Source organism: Aquarana catesbeiana, linkage group LG09, assembly GCF_042186555.1.
Source record: "Aquarana catesbeiana isolate 2022-GZ linkage group LG09, ASM4218655v1, whole genome shotgun sequence".
Classification (NCBI taxonomy): Eukaryota; Metazoa; Chordata; class Amphibia; order Anura; family Ranidae; genus Aquarana; species Aquarana catesbeiana.
The window spans coordinates 205,203,846-205,217,370 of NC_133332.1; the positions used below are offsets into that span (position 1 = coordinate 205,203,846).

At 41.2% G+C, this 13,525-nt stretch overlaps 1 protein-coding gene and 1 pseudogene across 2 annotated transcripts in view; one reads left to right on the top strand and one right to left on the bottom strand.

The window, feature by feature from the left end:
• The window catches only part of COL5A1 (collagen type V alpha 1 chain), a 280,359-nt gene that overhangs the window by 71,043 nt on the left and 195,791 nt on the right, over window positions 1-13,525 (top strand). For both annotated transcript variants that reach the window (XM_073599596.1, XM_073599597.1), the window contains exons 3-4: window positions 6,188-6,401; window positions 9,397-9,559. In XM_073599596.1, the coding sequence (XP_073455697.1) occupies window positions 6,188-6,401; window positions 9,397-9,559 (377 nt within the window). The remainder of the gene's footprint in view (window positions 1-6,187; window positions 6,402-9,396; window positions 9,560-13,525) is intronic.
• On the bottom strand, window positions 868-1,036 carry LOC141109076 (U2 spliceosomal RNA; annotated as a pseudogene).

A 13,525-nucleotide genomic window follows, 5' to 3' on the forward strand; every position in this document is an offset into this window, starting at 1 on the left:
AACATCATTGGAACGCATATAACAAATACATTATTAAGTGTAAAGCTTACCAGAGGGTGCCCCCAGAAGGGCACAGTGACCCAAGAAAGGACCAAATGTACCCAGGGGAGGCGAAGACCTGCGTGAGTGAATACTAATTGACAAGGAAGAAGAAATAACAAGCGACAAGACCAACCTAGAAAATATTTGCCAGTCAGGGCTTCCAACTTCATTGGCTGCATATTCTGTGTCTATATTCCAAGGATGAAGATTCAGCATGAGAGTCACAAAACTAGCACCTTTTAAAATGGTTTGGCAGTAACAGTGGGTATATCTCTATTCTGGCAGGTTCACTTAATCCCCACTGTAACATATTAATAAAGCTAGTGCTGTAAAGGATTATGGTATACTGTTTTCTAATAAGAGCATTAAAGTGGTTGTAAACCCACTAAAAAAAATCCTGCAAGGCAAAGGCATAATGAGCTAGTATGCATAGCATACTAGCTCATTATGAAATACTCACCTTACATCGAAGCCCCTGCAGCGGTCCCCGTACACCGCTCTGGCTGGTGACATCGCTCCCAGAGTTACTTCCGGGTATTGCAGGCTTCGGCGCTGTGATTGGCCGGAGCTGCAATGGCATCACCCCCGTGCATGCCACTGGTAATGGCACACTAACTGAAGCAACAGCATGAACATGCCATTGCTTCAGTGCGCATTTGCTGATGACGTCGGAACATGCAGATACAAGGGATATCTCCTAAACCGTACAGGTTAAGGAGGTATCCATGGTAGCTACAGGTAAGCCTTATTATAGGCTTACCTGTAGTCAAAAGTGGGTTGTAAGCATTTACAACCACTTTAAAGTGTAACTAAAGGCAAAACTTTTTTTTTTGCACTGGTCCTGGAGGTATTGCAATACCAGGTCCATGTGCGTAGACACCGCAAGCTCCTCTTCTATCTCCCTGTTCTAAAAATCAATTTAATGTATGATCCCCAGATAGGAGACATATCAGATAATAAACTGATTTTAGTTTTGGATAAAACGTAGAGGGATTAGAGTGACCTGTCAGTTTTTATTGCTCTCTGTGTCCCCATTAGGGAGAGTCACCCTCTCTATTTGTCCTGTTTACTGTAATCGTCGAAAGTGAATGTAAAAGAAAATCCCAAATGTTGGGTAGACATCAGAACACTAATAGAGGGGAAGTCTTCCAGTTGGGACATTTAGTTCTGGTAAGTTTGGGTGACACCCTAGGACTCCCTCACTTTGGAGAGATTTCTTCTCACTTGCTGTTTTGGCTATGGGACAGTAAATTAAAGAAAATCTCCCCTATGGGACACAGATGGCAAAATAACTGACAGGGGTTATAACCATCCATTACTTTATCCAAAATGAAGAAAAAAAAGGTTTTGCCTTTAGTTACACTTTAAGCACATGTCGGAGTATTAATTACATTATCAGATAAAACGATCTTGTTGTATTTTACTTTCCCATATACTATAGGCCCCTTTTTATTTTATACAGTTATACCCACTCACGAGTGGGGAAATGGCATATATTATCAGTAGAAGGTCAGGCATTTCACAGAGCAGTAACTGTCAAACCTCAGGGAAACTCTCAGCTCTGTGAGTCACCCTCAGACAAAGATTATTAAAGTGGATGTAAACCCAATATCATCCTTTCTAAACTACTGCCATAGGGGTTATCTATAAGGATATACATCCCTCCTGCATGTATCTTTACCTGTCAAATGTCTCCCCTCTTTCTGTTATGAGAGCCGAAAAACTGCAGATTCTGTGGGTGGGTCTGTTGTCTGGAGCTCGGTGGGTGGAGTCATGATGTCAGTCCCCGCCCACCTCTACACTCCCCTTGTCAATATGCATTTTCTCCTGTGTATTTCTAACTGAACTTCTGCTATGATCTCTAACATCCAGTGAAAAGACAGGAAAGTAACCACATGACTTCAGCATGCCAAATCATGGTGAGGTGTGGAACAGCCAATCCTTGCAGAGCTGCTGAAGAAAGGAATGGGAGGGAATTAAAAAAAATGCATGTCTCTTAGGCTAATGCACGAGATATGTAAATCATCTGTCACTCACAGCAAGGGGGAGGATTTGACAAAGTTTTTCTCAGTTTGTCAAGATTTATCTCACTGAACAATAAAAGAGGATTGCTCAGAGATGGATTAACTATTTGTGGCAAGACTGGGCTCAAATGATAGGAAATCTTAGTCTACAGTATCATATAAAAAATAAAAAAATAAAAATTTCGGGTGTACATCCACTTTAAGGAAGCAAACATACCTGAAGAATGCATTTTCAACATTCTTGCAAAAAAAAAAAAAAACACACACAAATAGTTTATATCCTCAAAACTACCCTTTAAAGATAACACAGGGCAATTCCTGGGGTATCGACCCTACAGTTGCCTTTATATGGTATGTTTGCTTTGTAGAATGGGCACCAGTTGTTGGCCTGATTATCAAACCTAAATGTGTTTTGTGATCTGTGCCATGGGTTCAATGTCATCTTACTGAGGATCTGCACTGCTGGTCCAAGATTTACCTCGAATGATGACATTTTGCCCAGTGTCTTTCTTAAGCTGGCATTGCCAAAGTACCTGTGTGCCTCAATACTTTACCTAACTGTTATTAATTTTATAGTTCTTCAGCTGCAGTGGAACTGCAAGTCTCAGCATATCCTGCTGGACAGGAATTTTTGTTTTTGTTATTAAAAATGATTTGCCGTTGGCAGACAAGAAGGTACCAGCACCTCATCAAGTCAATGACATTTTCCATGGACCCTGCCAGCTATATCTCTTGTGGTTTTGTGATCTGTGTAATCATTCTCCTCCACTCTGGATGCAAAACACATGGGGAGAGCCCTACTGGCAATTATCAAGGCCGTGCAATGCCAGCACCCTGGCTGTTTATAACCTTATAAAAAGATGATGAAGAAGGGACTGGCAGGTTTCTCGCACACTTGTTATGCATTAAAATCTCATCAGACTGTGAACCATGAAGCCATTTTTTTCAATGTGCCCCAAACTCTGCAACGGATCCCGGAGAAGAAAATTATATATGATAAACTTGCTAATTACGTTGTACATTGGGCTTAGTAGTATTTAGTTTTTCTTTTCCAAGAATTTTATTGGGTTTTACAGGTATTTAGTTTTTCAGCATAACTTCTGGAAGATTTTTTTTATTCATATAACAAACACACATTATGCAAAAAAAAAAGTTAGTCTTTGTTGTACCTGGGAAAATGTGTGCAAACCAATGGCATTCTACATTTTTTGGACAGCGGTCAGCAATCTCTCATATATTGGGCAGCAGATCCACCTGAGCCTGAAATTGGCATTGCACGGTTCAGGAAGTAAAACCATTTATAAATGTGTGGAATATTTAGAGGAGATCTTCCTGCCCAGTTATCAGGCATCTCCAGTCCCCCCTGCATTACTTAATTGGGAACATTCATGGGACCTGAGCATTCGTGCTTATGCCCAAAGCTTGGCCTTATCATAAAATGGGCAGATCACGCTTGCTTGTACGATGTTTCTGATGTATAGCTTTTTAGCCATTAAAAATCATTTTATGTCTAATGTTTGTGGAATTTTCATTAAATCTAGTAGAAAACCAGCTTATATCTTAAGCTTGATCATTTTTAAATTGGCCAATGACATAAATGGACTAGTTATATTAATAGCAAATGGTTCATTTTCTGTGGGAGTATGGGAATTCTTACTCATCAGTTTGTGACTGTCAGTTCCTATGCCCTAGGTTAGTTCCTATGTCACCAATCAAACTGGCATTTAAATCAGTATCCTGCAAATGTTACTTTTGGTTTACAAGCCCCAGTGACATTGTTCACATTGTATCAAGCATCAAGTGAAATCAATACCTTCACCCGTTACATACACAATCTCATCATCTAATATAGTTTATACTATGAAACTTTGTAACCTGCTGAACAGGAATTCCAAACACAAACACCAAAGAAGTCAAAAGCTGGAGGGTGATGGGGAATTCCTGCCATTCCTGAGAGGTGACATGCTTGCCACATGCTCTTCAATGAAGCTCTTATCCGAGACCTCTCTTAACAAACTCATTGTGGATTAAAAACCATCAAGACATTCACTAAACTCACTCAAGAATGAAGAGTTGGAGGTCTGGCTGGCTCCACTTACTGTTATCAGCACAGGATAGTCTAATAGGACAGCAAAGCAGTGGGGGCAGACTCCTTACATCATTAAAAAAAGGCTGTAACCCTGAATAAATAAAAGATGATTCGCATTACTAAATCAAAAGAATGTGCATATCTGGTGGTATAGGTATCAAATGTTGCCTCTTTCAGTTTGTGGTGGTTAGTCCTCTTATCTTTTGGAGACACTAATGGCAAGAACTCTGTGTTGCGTTCTTGGGTCTGCCACTTTCTGTGCCCATTTTCATGGGTTCCTACCATCCCTGCCAGATTTTTTATTTTACATTCTGGAGAATGCAGCACGAGGAATAGGAATGCCCTAAGGCAGTGGTCTCCAAATTGCTGCCCAGAGGCCAGATGCGTCTCTTTGCTTGCTTTTACCTGGTCCTTAGGCCAATATTGTCCTCCAACCATATCAACAATGGGGCATAATCCCCCCCCCGACACCAATGTAGAGGCACATTTCCTCCCACTGACACCAACAATGGGGCACAATTCCTCTCACTGACACCAGCAATGAGGTGCTAGTCCTCCTCCTGACACCAAAGACGGGGCATTGTTTATTCCACGGACGTTGACATTTTTTCTGCACCCAGTGGCCACAGTTTGGTCCACCTTAAGTCTGAAGAGCTGTAAACTGAGCCTTTGTTTAGAAAGTTTGGAGACCTCTGCCCTAAGGCCTTGTGAACAGGAACATAAAGAACAATCATTTGACTTTCCAAACACATTGCAGATCTAATGCCTTTTCTTTCATTTAAAAACACCAAAAAGCATGTCTTAGTTGCTTATAAGGCATGCGGGAAGTTTGTGCCTTCAAAAAATACTGTTTGGTAAAGCATTCTAAAAGCTTCAGACAACACTTTAAAAACTCCACCTAAAGGCTTTTAAAATGTGCATTAACACTATATGCACTTGACAGATGTTTTTGGCTCTTTATCTTTCAGTATCCATGTAAACTTAAAGTAGAACTATAGGTAAAACTTTTTTCATTTTGGATAGCGTAAAGGAGGGCCATAACCCCTGTCTGTTTATTTTTCTTCTGTGTCCCAATGGGGAGATTTCCCTTCACTTCCTGTCCCATAGCCATAACCGGAAGTGAGAGAAAATCCCTGCAAATTAGGGGAATTTCTTTGGGGATCACCAGGTTACCAGAACAAGTATCTCTATTGGAAAATTTCCCCTCTATTACTTTTCTGGGGACAACCCAGAATTTTCTTTTATTTTCACTTTCGATGATAATTGTAAACACGACAAATAGGGTTAATCTTCCTAACAGGGACACAGACAGCAATAAAAACTGATAGGTGTTCTAATCCCTCTCCATTCTATCCAAACCTAAAAAAAAAAATAAAAAAATTGCCCTTAGTTATACTTTAACTTAAGGCAGGCGAGAACTCAAAAATTAGTAAAGAAGGGATAATAATCATTTTTGGGTGAACTAGCCCTTCTAGTCATTACCCCTAATTGTGTTAATCTTTGGTTTTTAGTACTGCTGGTTGTGAATACCATGGCACAGCTCTGCAAATTGCTTCTTTATTTTCACTAAATAACTGTATGTCCAGAGATCAGTCTGACATCATGACAGATTAGGGCAAATAAACAGAATCTAAGTATGTGTAGGCAGGTCTCTGGTATGAATTAATCAAACACTTAGCAATAGTAATCTGCATTATTCAGGCAGGAACATTACTTTTGTTTTATGTTTATATACTGTGTCTGTGTATATATGTATCAATATGCTATTTTATCTACCAAAGGCTTTGGATTTTGTCCTGTCTAGGTCTAATCCTGAGAATGACACAGTCCTGCCAAACAGCACCACCTACTGGCCAGATTTTGTTCTACTGCAGTTTAGCAAGGTTTACTCACCTCCATGGCTGCAGCCTGGAAAGTGAACAAATACAGTATTCTGTTCACCCCTCATAGCACATAGTAATGACATTTTACAGAACTTGCTTATAGTCTTGGAATTTATTGTCCTCTCCCTTTTTTTCTTTTTCCTCCGCAGATACCCCATTCCCACAAGATTTCTCTATTCTGACAACTGTGAAACCCAAAAAGGGAGGCCAGTCATTTCTTATGTCCATTTACAATGAGCATGGCATCCAGCAGGTTGGCATGGAGCTGGGCAGATCACCCGTTTTTCTATTTGAGGATCATTTGGGAAATCCACTCCCTGAGGACTACCCCCTCTTCAGTGGCATTAATCTCTCTGACGGCAAGTAAGTCCTTCTCATTGCAACTATCTGCTGCCTGAAGCCACAGAATGCTGACCCTGCTAAGCAAACAGGGACTGATAATTTAAAACGTGTGTATAAAGGCACACATACACATAAGATGATCTTCCAATTTGGTTTGGGGACAACCTGTCTGTGGCACTCTGTATTGTGTGCAGACTCACTGTTCAGTAAATCTTGAAAAATGCTGGTAAATTTCTCTGATACTATCAGTTTACTTAATCAAAACACTTGTACTAGTCCCCTCCCTGTAAAAGAGCACAAAGCCCTAAAGCAGAACTTAAAGTGGTTCTAAAGTTAAACATTATTTTTCCTTTAATGCATTCAATGGACGCACACAGCTTAGTTTGGGAGCATTTCCATATGGCTGGCTGAGGGGGCACCTGGAGAAGAGGCGAGGACAGTGCCAGCAGGGGAGGTAAGGGACAGCTCTGTGCACTACCATTGCACAGAGCAGGTAAGTATATCCTCAGTGTTATTTTAACCAAAAAATAAATAAATTTGGCTTTACAGTCACTTTAATTGTATCTGAGTACCACAAACCAAAAATGTTATTTAATTCATGTTTGATATTCAAAGAAAACTCACCCATCTATTTATGTCTCTAGCATTCCTAGCTGTGGTCATCTTGAGTAAGGGTAGATGATTCATGTAGCATTTACTCCCTAGAATTCATCTGCCTTTAAGTTAGGCAGTCCCCTCACACCGCCTGTAAGAATGATCAAGCGGCTGAACTGCCACAATGATTGTTCTTACTGTGCAGGGAATCGCCGTCCAAAAAAGATAATATCTGGATGATGCCTGCAGCTGCAGACATCATTCAGATATCCCCACTCAAAGTCCAGGATGTCATATGATGGCCTATGGGCGGGAAGTGGTTAATATTAACGCTCACGAATCTGTATGCTCGAGTTTAGTCTTTGGGCCTTTGCCACTGATATATGGCTGTTAGTTTGATCTGCACACTATATGCATGAGTAATTGGATCTTTTTGTGGCATTTATTGCCTGAGGACAGTGACATTATCTGAACCTGAGATTGGACAGCAGACTTCTTCAGCTTTGACAGTTTGCAAAATATGATACCACTGAGGACAGCCTGACAGATCACCCCAGATAGAATTTCAGCTGAACAAAGGTACAGGTCACTGTGCTGATTACGCCGCCATTAACCCTGCGGTTATGTTTTCTATTGTTCTGGTCCATCACAAAACTATGAAGTTAAGGAATGAAAAAGGCAGGTATGAAATACATACATGACACACAGACTGCCTGCCTGGGGCATTAGTTATTCAACAAGGTGTGTAATATCTGGTTAAAGTGGAACACGATGAGTTAGATAAGTCATGTTAAGTACATGGATTCTAAGCAATGTGTAGGCGTAACACAATTTATTACCTCTCACAGAGTTTATAGTGCTTCCCCTGACAATGCCTTCATCTGTTTTTGTCTTCAGAAAAGTCCTCTTTGTTCAGACATTATCCACGGTCAGGATCTACCTCCGGGACTGAGATGCCTGCTCAGAGATGACACACAGTCATGTAAATACTGGTGTCTGTGCAATTCTTGAATGTATGCCACAGATCAGACTCTGCTGCAGCATCCTACTGGGGAGACTAAGGAAATGCAGCCTTCTCTCTGCAGCAAACTAATGACATAATCCCAGGCTAAATGAAGTCACTTGTATGGAGCTCAGCAGCCAGTTTTTAATGATAATAGGTGGAGCTTTTCTGAAAAGTTATATTGTTACTGCATATTGTAAATATTTGAAGTTTATGTTGGTTGACAAATTCAACAAAGACTCGTCTCATACAATTAGTAGATAATTGTATGTGCAACAATCATAAATTATCGATATGGTAAATTATCACACACACAGGAGAATTTTAAATTTTCCCGAAGCTGGGCTTTAAACTGAGTAAAAATGAAAAATAATAAAGGAGTTTCTGCAAAGGTGCCACGAAGTAATATATACAGACAAAAAAATCTCTACTACTAGTATAGAAGACAGCAGGACATCTAGCCTGGAGCAGTATCTGGGTACATTAGGGGTGAATAATTGGACCAGAACTGGAGAGGTATCTCGGTAGTTTGCCAGTAAATTATTGGAGAAGTGGAGGGTTGTCTGGGTACTGGGGGGGGGGGATAGTTAGTTGGGCCAAAACTGGAAGAGGTGGCAGGGTATTTTGGGGGTAATCCATCTGTGGAGAATTGGCAATTGTTTTAGTGGATTGGTTTTATTTGTAAATAGTAAAGTATTATAGGCACTCATGGGACTTCCATAGCAGGATAGGGATAGCAGTGCGGTTGTTTTAGGTCCAATAAAACAATACCAACACTCTCCTTATCCTCCTTTGAAAGTTCTGTGTGTGCCTACTATACTTTATTGTATACTTCTTTATCTGCCTGGAGCACCGCCACTAAGATATATATATTACAGATTACACATACACAAAAATACGGACTATATACAATAAAGATATTAGTAACTGAAAAAATATTTTTGACTTTGGAACTCAGCAATGAATTCTCTCCAATTGGACCAGCAAGACATTACTGTGCTGAGTTCCTGGGTCTGTACACCTGCAGTGCCCATTGACAGCAGTCCTATGATCCCTGTTTGATTCAGTTTAGTTAGTTTATATTTCATATTTTATATTAAGGAGATTGTAAAAGGAAGATCTGCCAAATGGAAACAAGGTAAGTCGGGATACTTAAATCTCCCAGGTGGCCAGGAACAGAGCCAGGAATTGCGGCATGAGATCGTACTGTTAGAGTATTTGAGACAAATAAGATGGCAGGGTCTGACCCAGGTCACTATGCTCCCTCCACCTATAACTAATATGTCATTTTTGATGGGCTGACCCTGTGAACCATCACTTCCAGACAGGTTTTGTAGGTTTGTGAGCTGTAAGCTTTTCTGTATTTTTCTGGGCCAGCTGTATCTGCCAATGTCTCTAACCCTGCTCCGTTCCCCGCAGGTGGCATCGCATAGGAATCAGTGTCCACAAGAAGCAGGTGACACTCTTTGTGGACTGTAAGAAGCGAGCACAGAAACACCTGGAGCGCAGCGAGCACTCAATTGTGGACACCAATGGCATTGTTGTGTTCGGCACCAGGATTCTAGACGAAGACGTCTTTGAGGTGAGAAGCAGCCAGTCCGCCTGATGGATTTTCCAGTCTGTTTATGTTCCTTTAGAACAAGCTGATTTTGGCTCTGTGAATGACTTGGACATGTCCTGTTGGAGGGAAAATGGGATTTCCTCTCACATGCAGCCAAAATGTGCCTTATTTTCCAGGTAATATGGAGCTGAGCCTGCAGTGGATAAATGTGAATGCATTTTCTTTTACAAGATAAATGTGCAGAATTGACAGAGAGGCTTTTCCCTTTCTTCAGTCTGCTGTAGGAATTGGTGATTTCATCAGACAGGAGAAGTTTCTTTTATTATAAGGGAGTGATCAAATTCCCAAACAGACAAGTGACCATCTACAGTATCTCACAAAAGTGAGTACACCCCTCACATTTTTGTAAATATTTTATTATATCTTTTCATGTGACAACACTGAAGAAATGACACTTTGCTACAATGTAAAGTAGTGAGTGTACATCTTGTATAACGGTGTAAATTTGCTGTCCCCTCAAAATAACTCAACACACAGCCATTAATGTCTAAACCGCTGGCAATAAAAGTGAGTACACCCCTAAGTGAAAATGTCCAAATTGGGCCCAATTAGCCATGTTCCCTCCCCAGTGTCATGTGACTCATTGGTGTTACAAGGTCTTAGGTGTGAATCGGGAGCAGGTGTGTTAAATTTGGTGTTACCGCTCTCACGCTCTCAAACTGGTCTCTGGAAGTTCAACATGGCACCTCATAGCAAAGAGGATCTGAAAAAAATAAAATAAAAATGATTGCTCTACATAAATATGGCTTAGGCTATAAGAAGATTGCCAAGACCCTAAAACGGAGCTGCAGCATGGTGGCCAAGTCCATACAGCGGTTTAACAGGACAGGTTCCACTCATAACAGGCCTCGCCATGGTCAACCAATGAAGTTGAGTGCACGTGCTCAGCATCATATCCAGAGGTTGTCTTTGTGAAATAGACATATGAGTTCTGCTAGCATTACTGCAGAGGTTGAAGGGGTGGGGGATCAGCCTGTCAGTGTTCAGACCATATGCCGCACGCTGCATCAACTTGGTCTGCATGGCTGTCGTCCCAAAAGGAAGCCTCTGCTAAAGATGATGCACAAGAAAGCCCACAAACAGTTTGCTGAAGACAAGCAGACTAAGAACATGGATTACTGGAACCATGTCTTGTAGTCTGATGAGACCAAGATAAACTTATTTGGTTCAGATGGTGTCAAGTGTGTGTGGCGGTAACCAGGTGAGGAGTACAAAGACAAGTGTGTCTTGCCCACAGTCAAGCATGGTGGTGGGAGTGTCATGGTCTGGGGCTGCACGAGTGCTGCTGGCACTGGGGAGCTACAGTTCATTGAGGGAACCGTGAATGCCAACATGTACTGTGACATACTGAAGCAGAGCATGATCCCCTCCCTTCAGGGACTGGGCCGTAGGGCAGTATTCCAACATATACTGTGGGTAAAGGTGATGGACTGGCCAAGCATGTTTCCAGGCCTAAACCCTATTGAGCATCTGTGGGGCATCCTCAAACGGAAGGTGGAGGAGTGCAAGGTCTCTAACATACACCAGCTTCATCATGTCGTCATGGAGGAGTGGAAGCGGACTCCAGTGGCAACCTGTGAAGCTCTGTTGAACACCATGGACAAGACAAGGCAGTGCTGAAAAATAATGGTGGCCACACAACATATTGACACTTTGGGCCCAATTTGGACATTTTCACTTAGGGGTGTACTTACTTTTGTTGCCAGCGGTTTAGACATTAATGGCTGTGTGTTGAGTTATTTTGAGGAGACCGCAAATTTACACTGTTATACAAGCTATACACTCACTACTTTACATTGTAGCAAAGTGTCATTTCTTCAGTGTTGTCACATATAGATATAATAAAATATTTACAAAAATGTGAGGGGGTGTATTCACTTTTGTGAGATACTGTATGTTGCATATTTTGACTTTACTAAAGCATGTGACAGCTGGTCACACAGATGTACAAGTGATGGCCTATTGGCTTAGAAAGCGGCACAGGTTTTATTTCTGCTTTTTAGTAGTTTTAAAAATTCTGCTTGCTGCATCTTTGATGTGCATTATGACAAGCCTATAGTAATAGGCTGAAGTGGAACAATTGTAAAATGAGCTGCAATATAAAACACAGAGGTATAAATATACAGAAAAGAAAAAGGTGTGATCAATTATGATGTATAATATGAATGGGTCAGTGGTATTGGTGCCATACCCTAATGATCTGCCTTGGCTATCTTGGGTACATCATCAACCTCAAACCATCCTTGGTCACAGTGAGTTTTTAGAGTAGTGCATGCACTACATTTGGTGTGATCCAGTGCGGTTTCAGCCTATTCAAATGAATGGGCTGAAAATGGCATTGCACTAAATTGCACAGGAACATGGAGCGGTTTTGTCTTGTACCCCAAAAAAAGAGAACACATTAAATTTAATGTTTGGAAATTGCTTTGTATATAATACATGGCTGTCAGTGGGCCTTTTGGATCATGTAGAACATAAAGGGGGCTTTAAAGTGGACTTCATCAAAACTGGAGCAGCCAGAATCTGGAACAGCTGTGCATGGCAACCAGTCAGCTTCTGCCTTTAATTTTCAAAGCCTATCTGAACAAGCTGATTGGTTGCCATGCACCTAATAACTCCCAATAGTTCCAGATTCTGTGAACTCCTGTTTTTATGAATGTCTCCCAGTGTGTCTATTTTTTTTTGAATGTAAAGCTTTAATAGATGTATTTATATAGTCATCACACTTTTTATAAGTCTTCGATACTCCGACAGTGACATCTTTCTGCCATAATTGCCAACTCTACACCTGTCCACCTGGGAGTTTTGGGTGTTTTTGCAACTCTTGTGTGCTTCAGCAACTCCTATTACACGCTCCTTGTTTGCAGGACTCAATAGCTCAAGTTGAAATGTGCACACTCAACTGTGCAGTGAGTTCTCCACTCTCTGACTTTTTTGTATAGAAGGCGCTGTCTAAAGTTTGAATTAGAGAGACACAGTCTGAATGCAAACAGCTTCTACCGTACTCTCTCCTTTGCAAACCTCCCTATGCCTCTTGCATGAGCTGTGCTGCATTCAGCATAATTTCATACAAGGAGTGGGCACAGTATGTGAGGATATTGACTAAGCGTATCCAGTTTCTGGCACAATGAAAGGCACTAAAAGTGACAGTTTCAGCATAAGAAAATCGGGTCCACCATTGCTCAGAAGTGTCTATTCTCATCACACTGTTGCTCTCTGGATGTCCCAATCATTGCATTGTATTTCTCATACATAAACACACATCTGGTCTTGGAATGGACACCATTTCCTAAAGCCGTCTGTGGTTGAAATGAGCATGACTGGTTTTGAAACAACTCGCGCTTGGTTTTCAGAGGCAGCAACGCATGGAAGTTGTCTCTTCAGCCTTGAGATGATCTCTGACAGCCTGGGCAGTGTGCCAAAACTCAGTGGAAAACCCAGAGACCGCCGCAGATATCCCCAGGTGGAATTCTGACTCACCACCTCAGCTGATGATTAAGAAGACTTGCATTCCCAGTCTTTAATCCGGACGTTTCCCCAGGGTTCTGCTAACAACAATTCCTGACTGCAGCACTGTACCGGACACTGCCATTAGTGTACACCTTCATTTCCTTACTCCCAGGGAGATGTTTTATTCAGTCTGTGATGACAAAGGATTTAAAAAAAGTATCTTTTCTTTGCTGCATTCAGATGTATTAAAGGGAAACTGTACACAACACTGATATTTCAGTCTTGAAAGGTTGTTGGTTGTAACTGTGTAAAATTATAAAGCAAAGGCACAAGTCTAAAATGAATAAGGGCCAATTTACATCGGTGCGTTTTAGCTCAGCTGTAAAACTCAGATCAAGGAAAGGACATCTGAAAAACAAGAATTTCCAATGTGTCCTAATCACACCATAATGTTGCATTGTATGTATGTCAACAGAC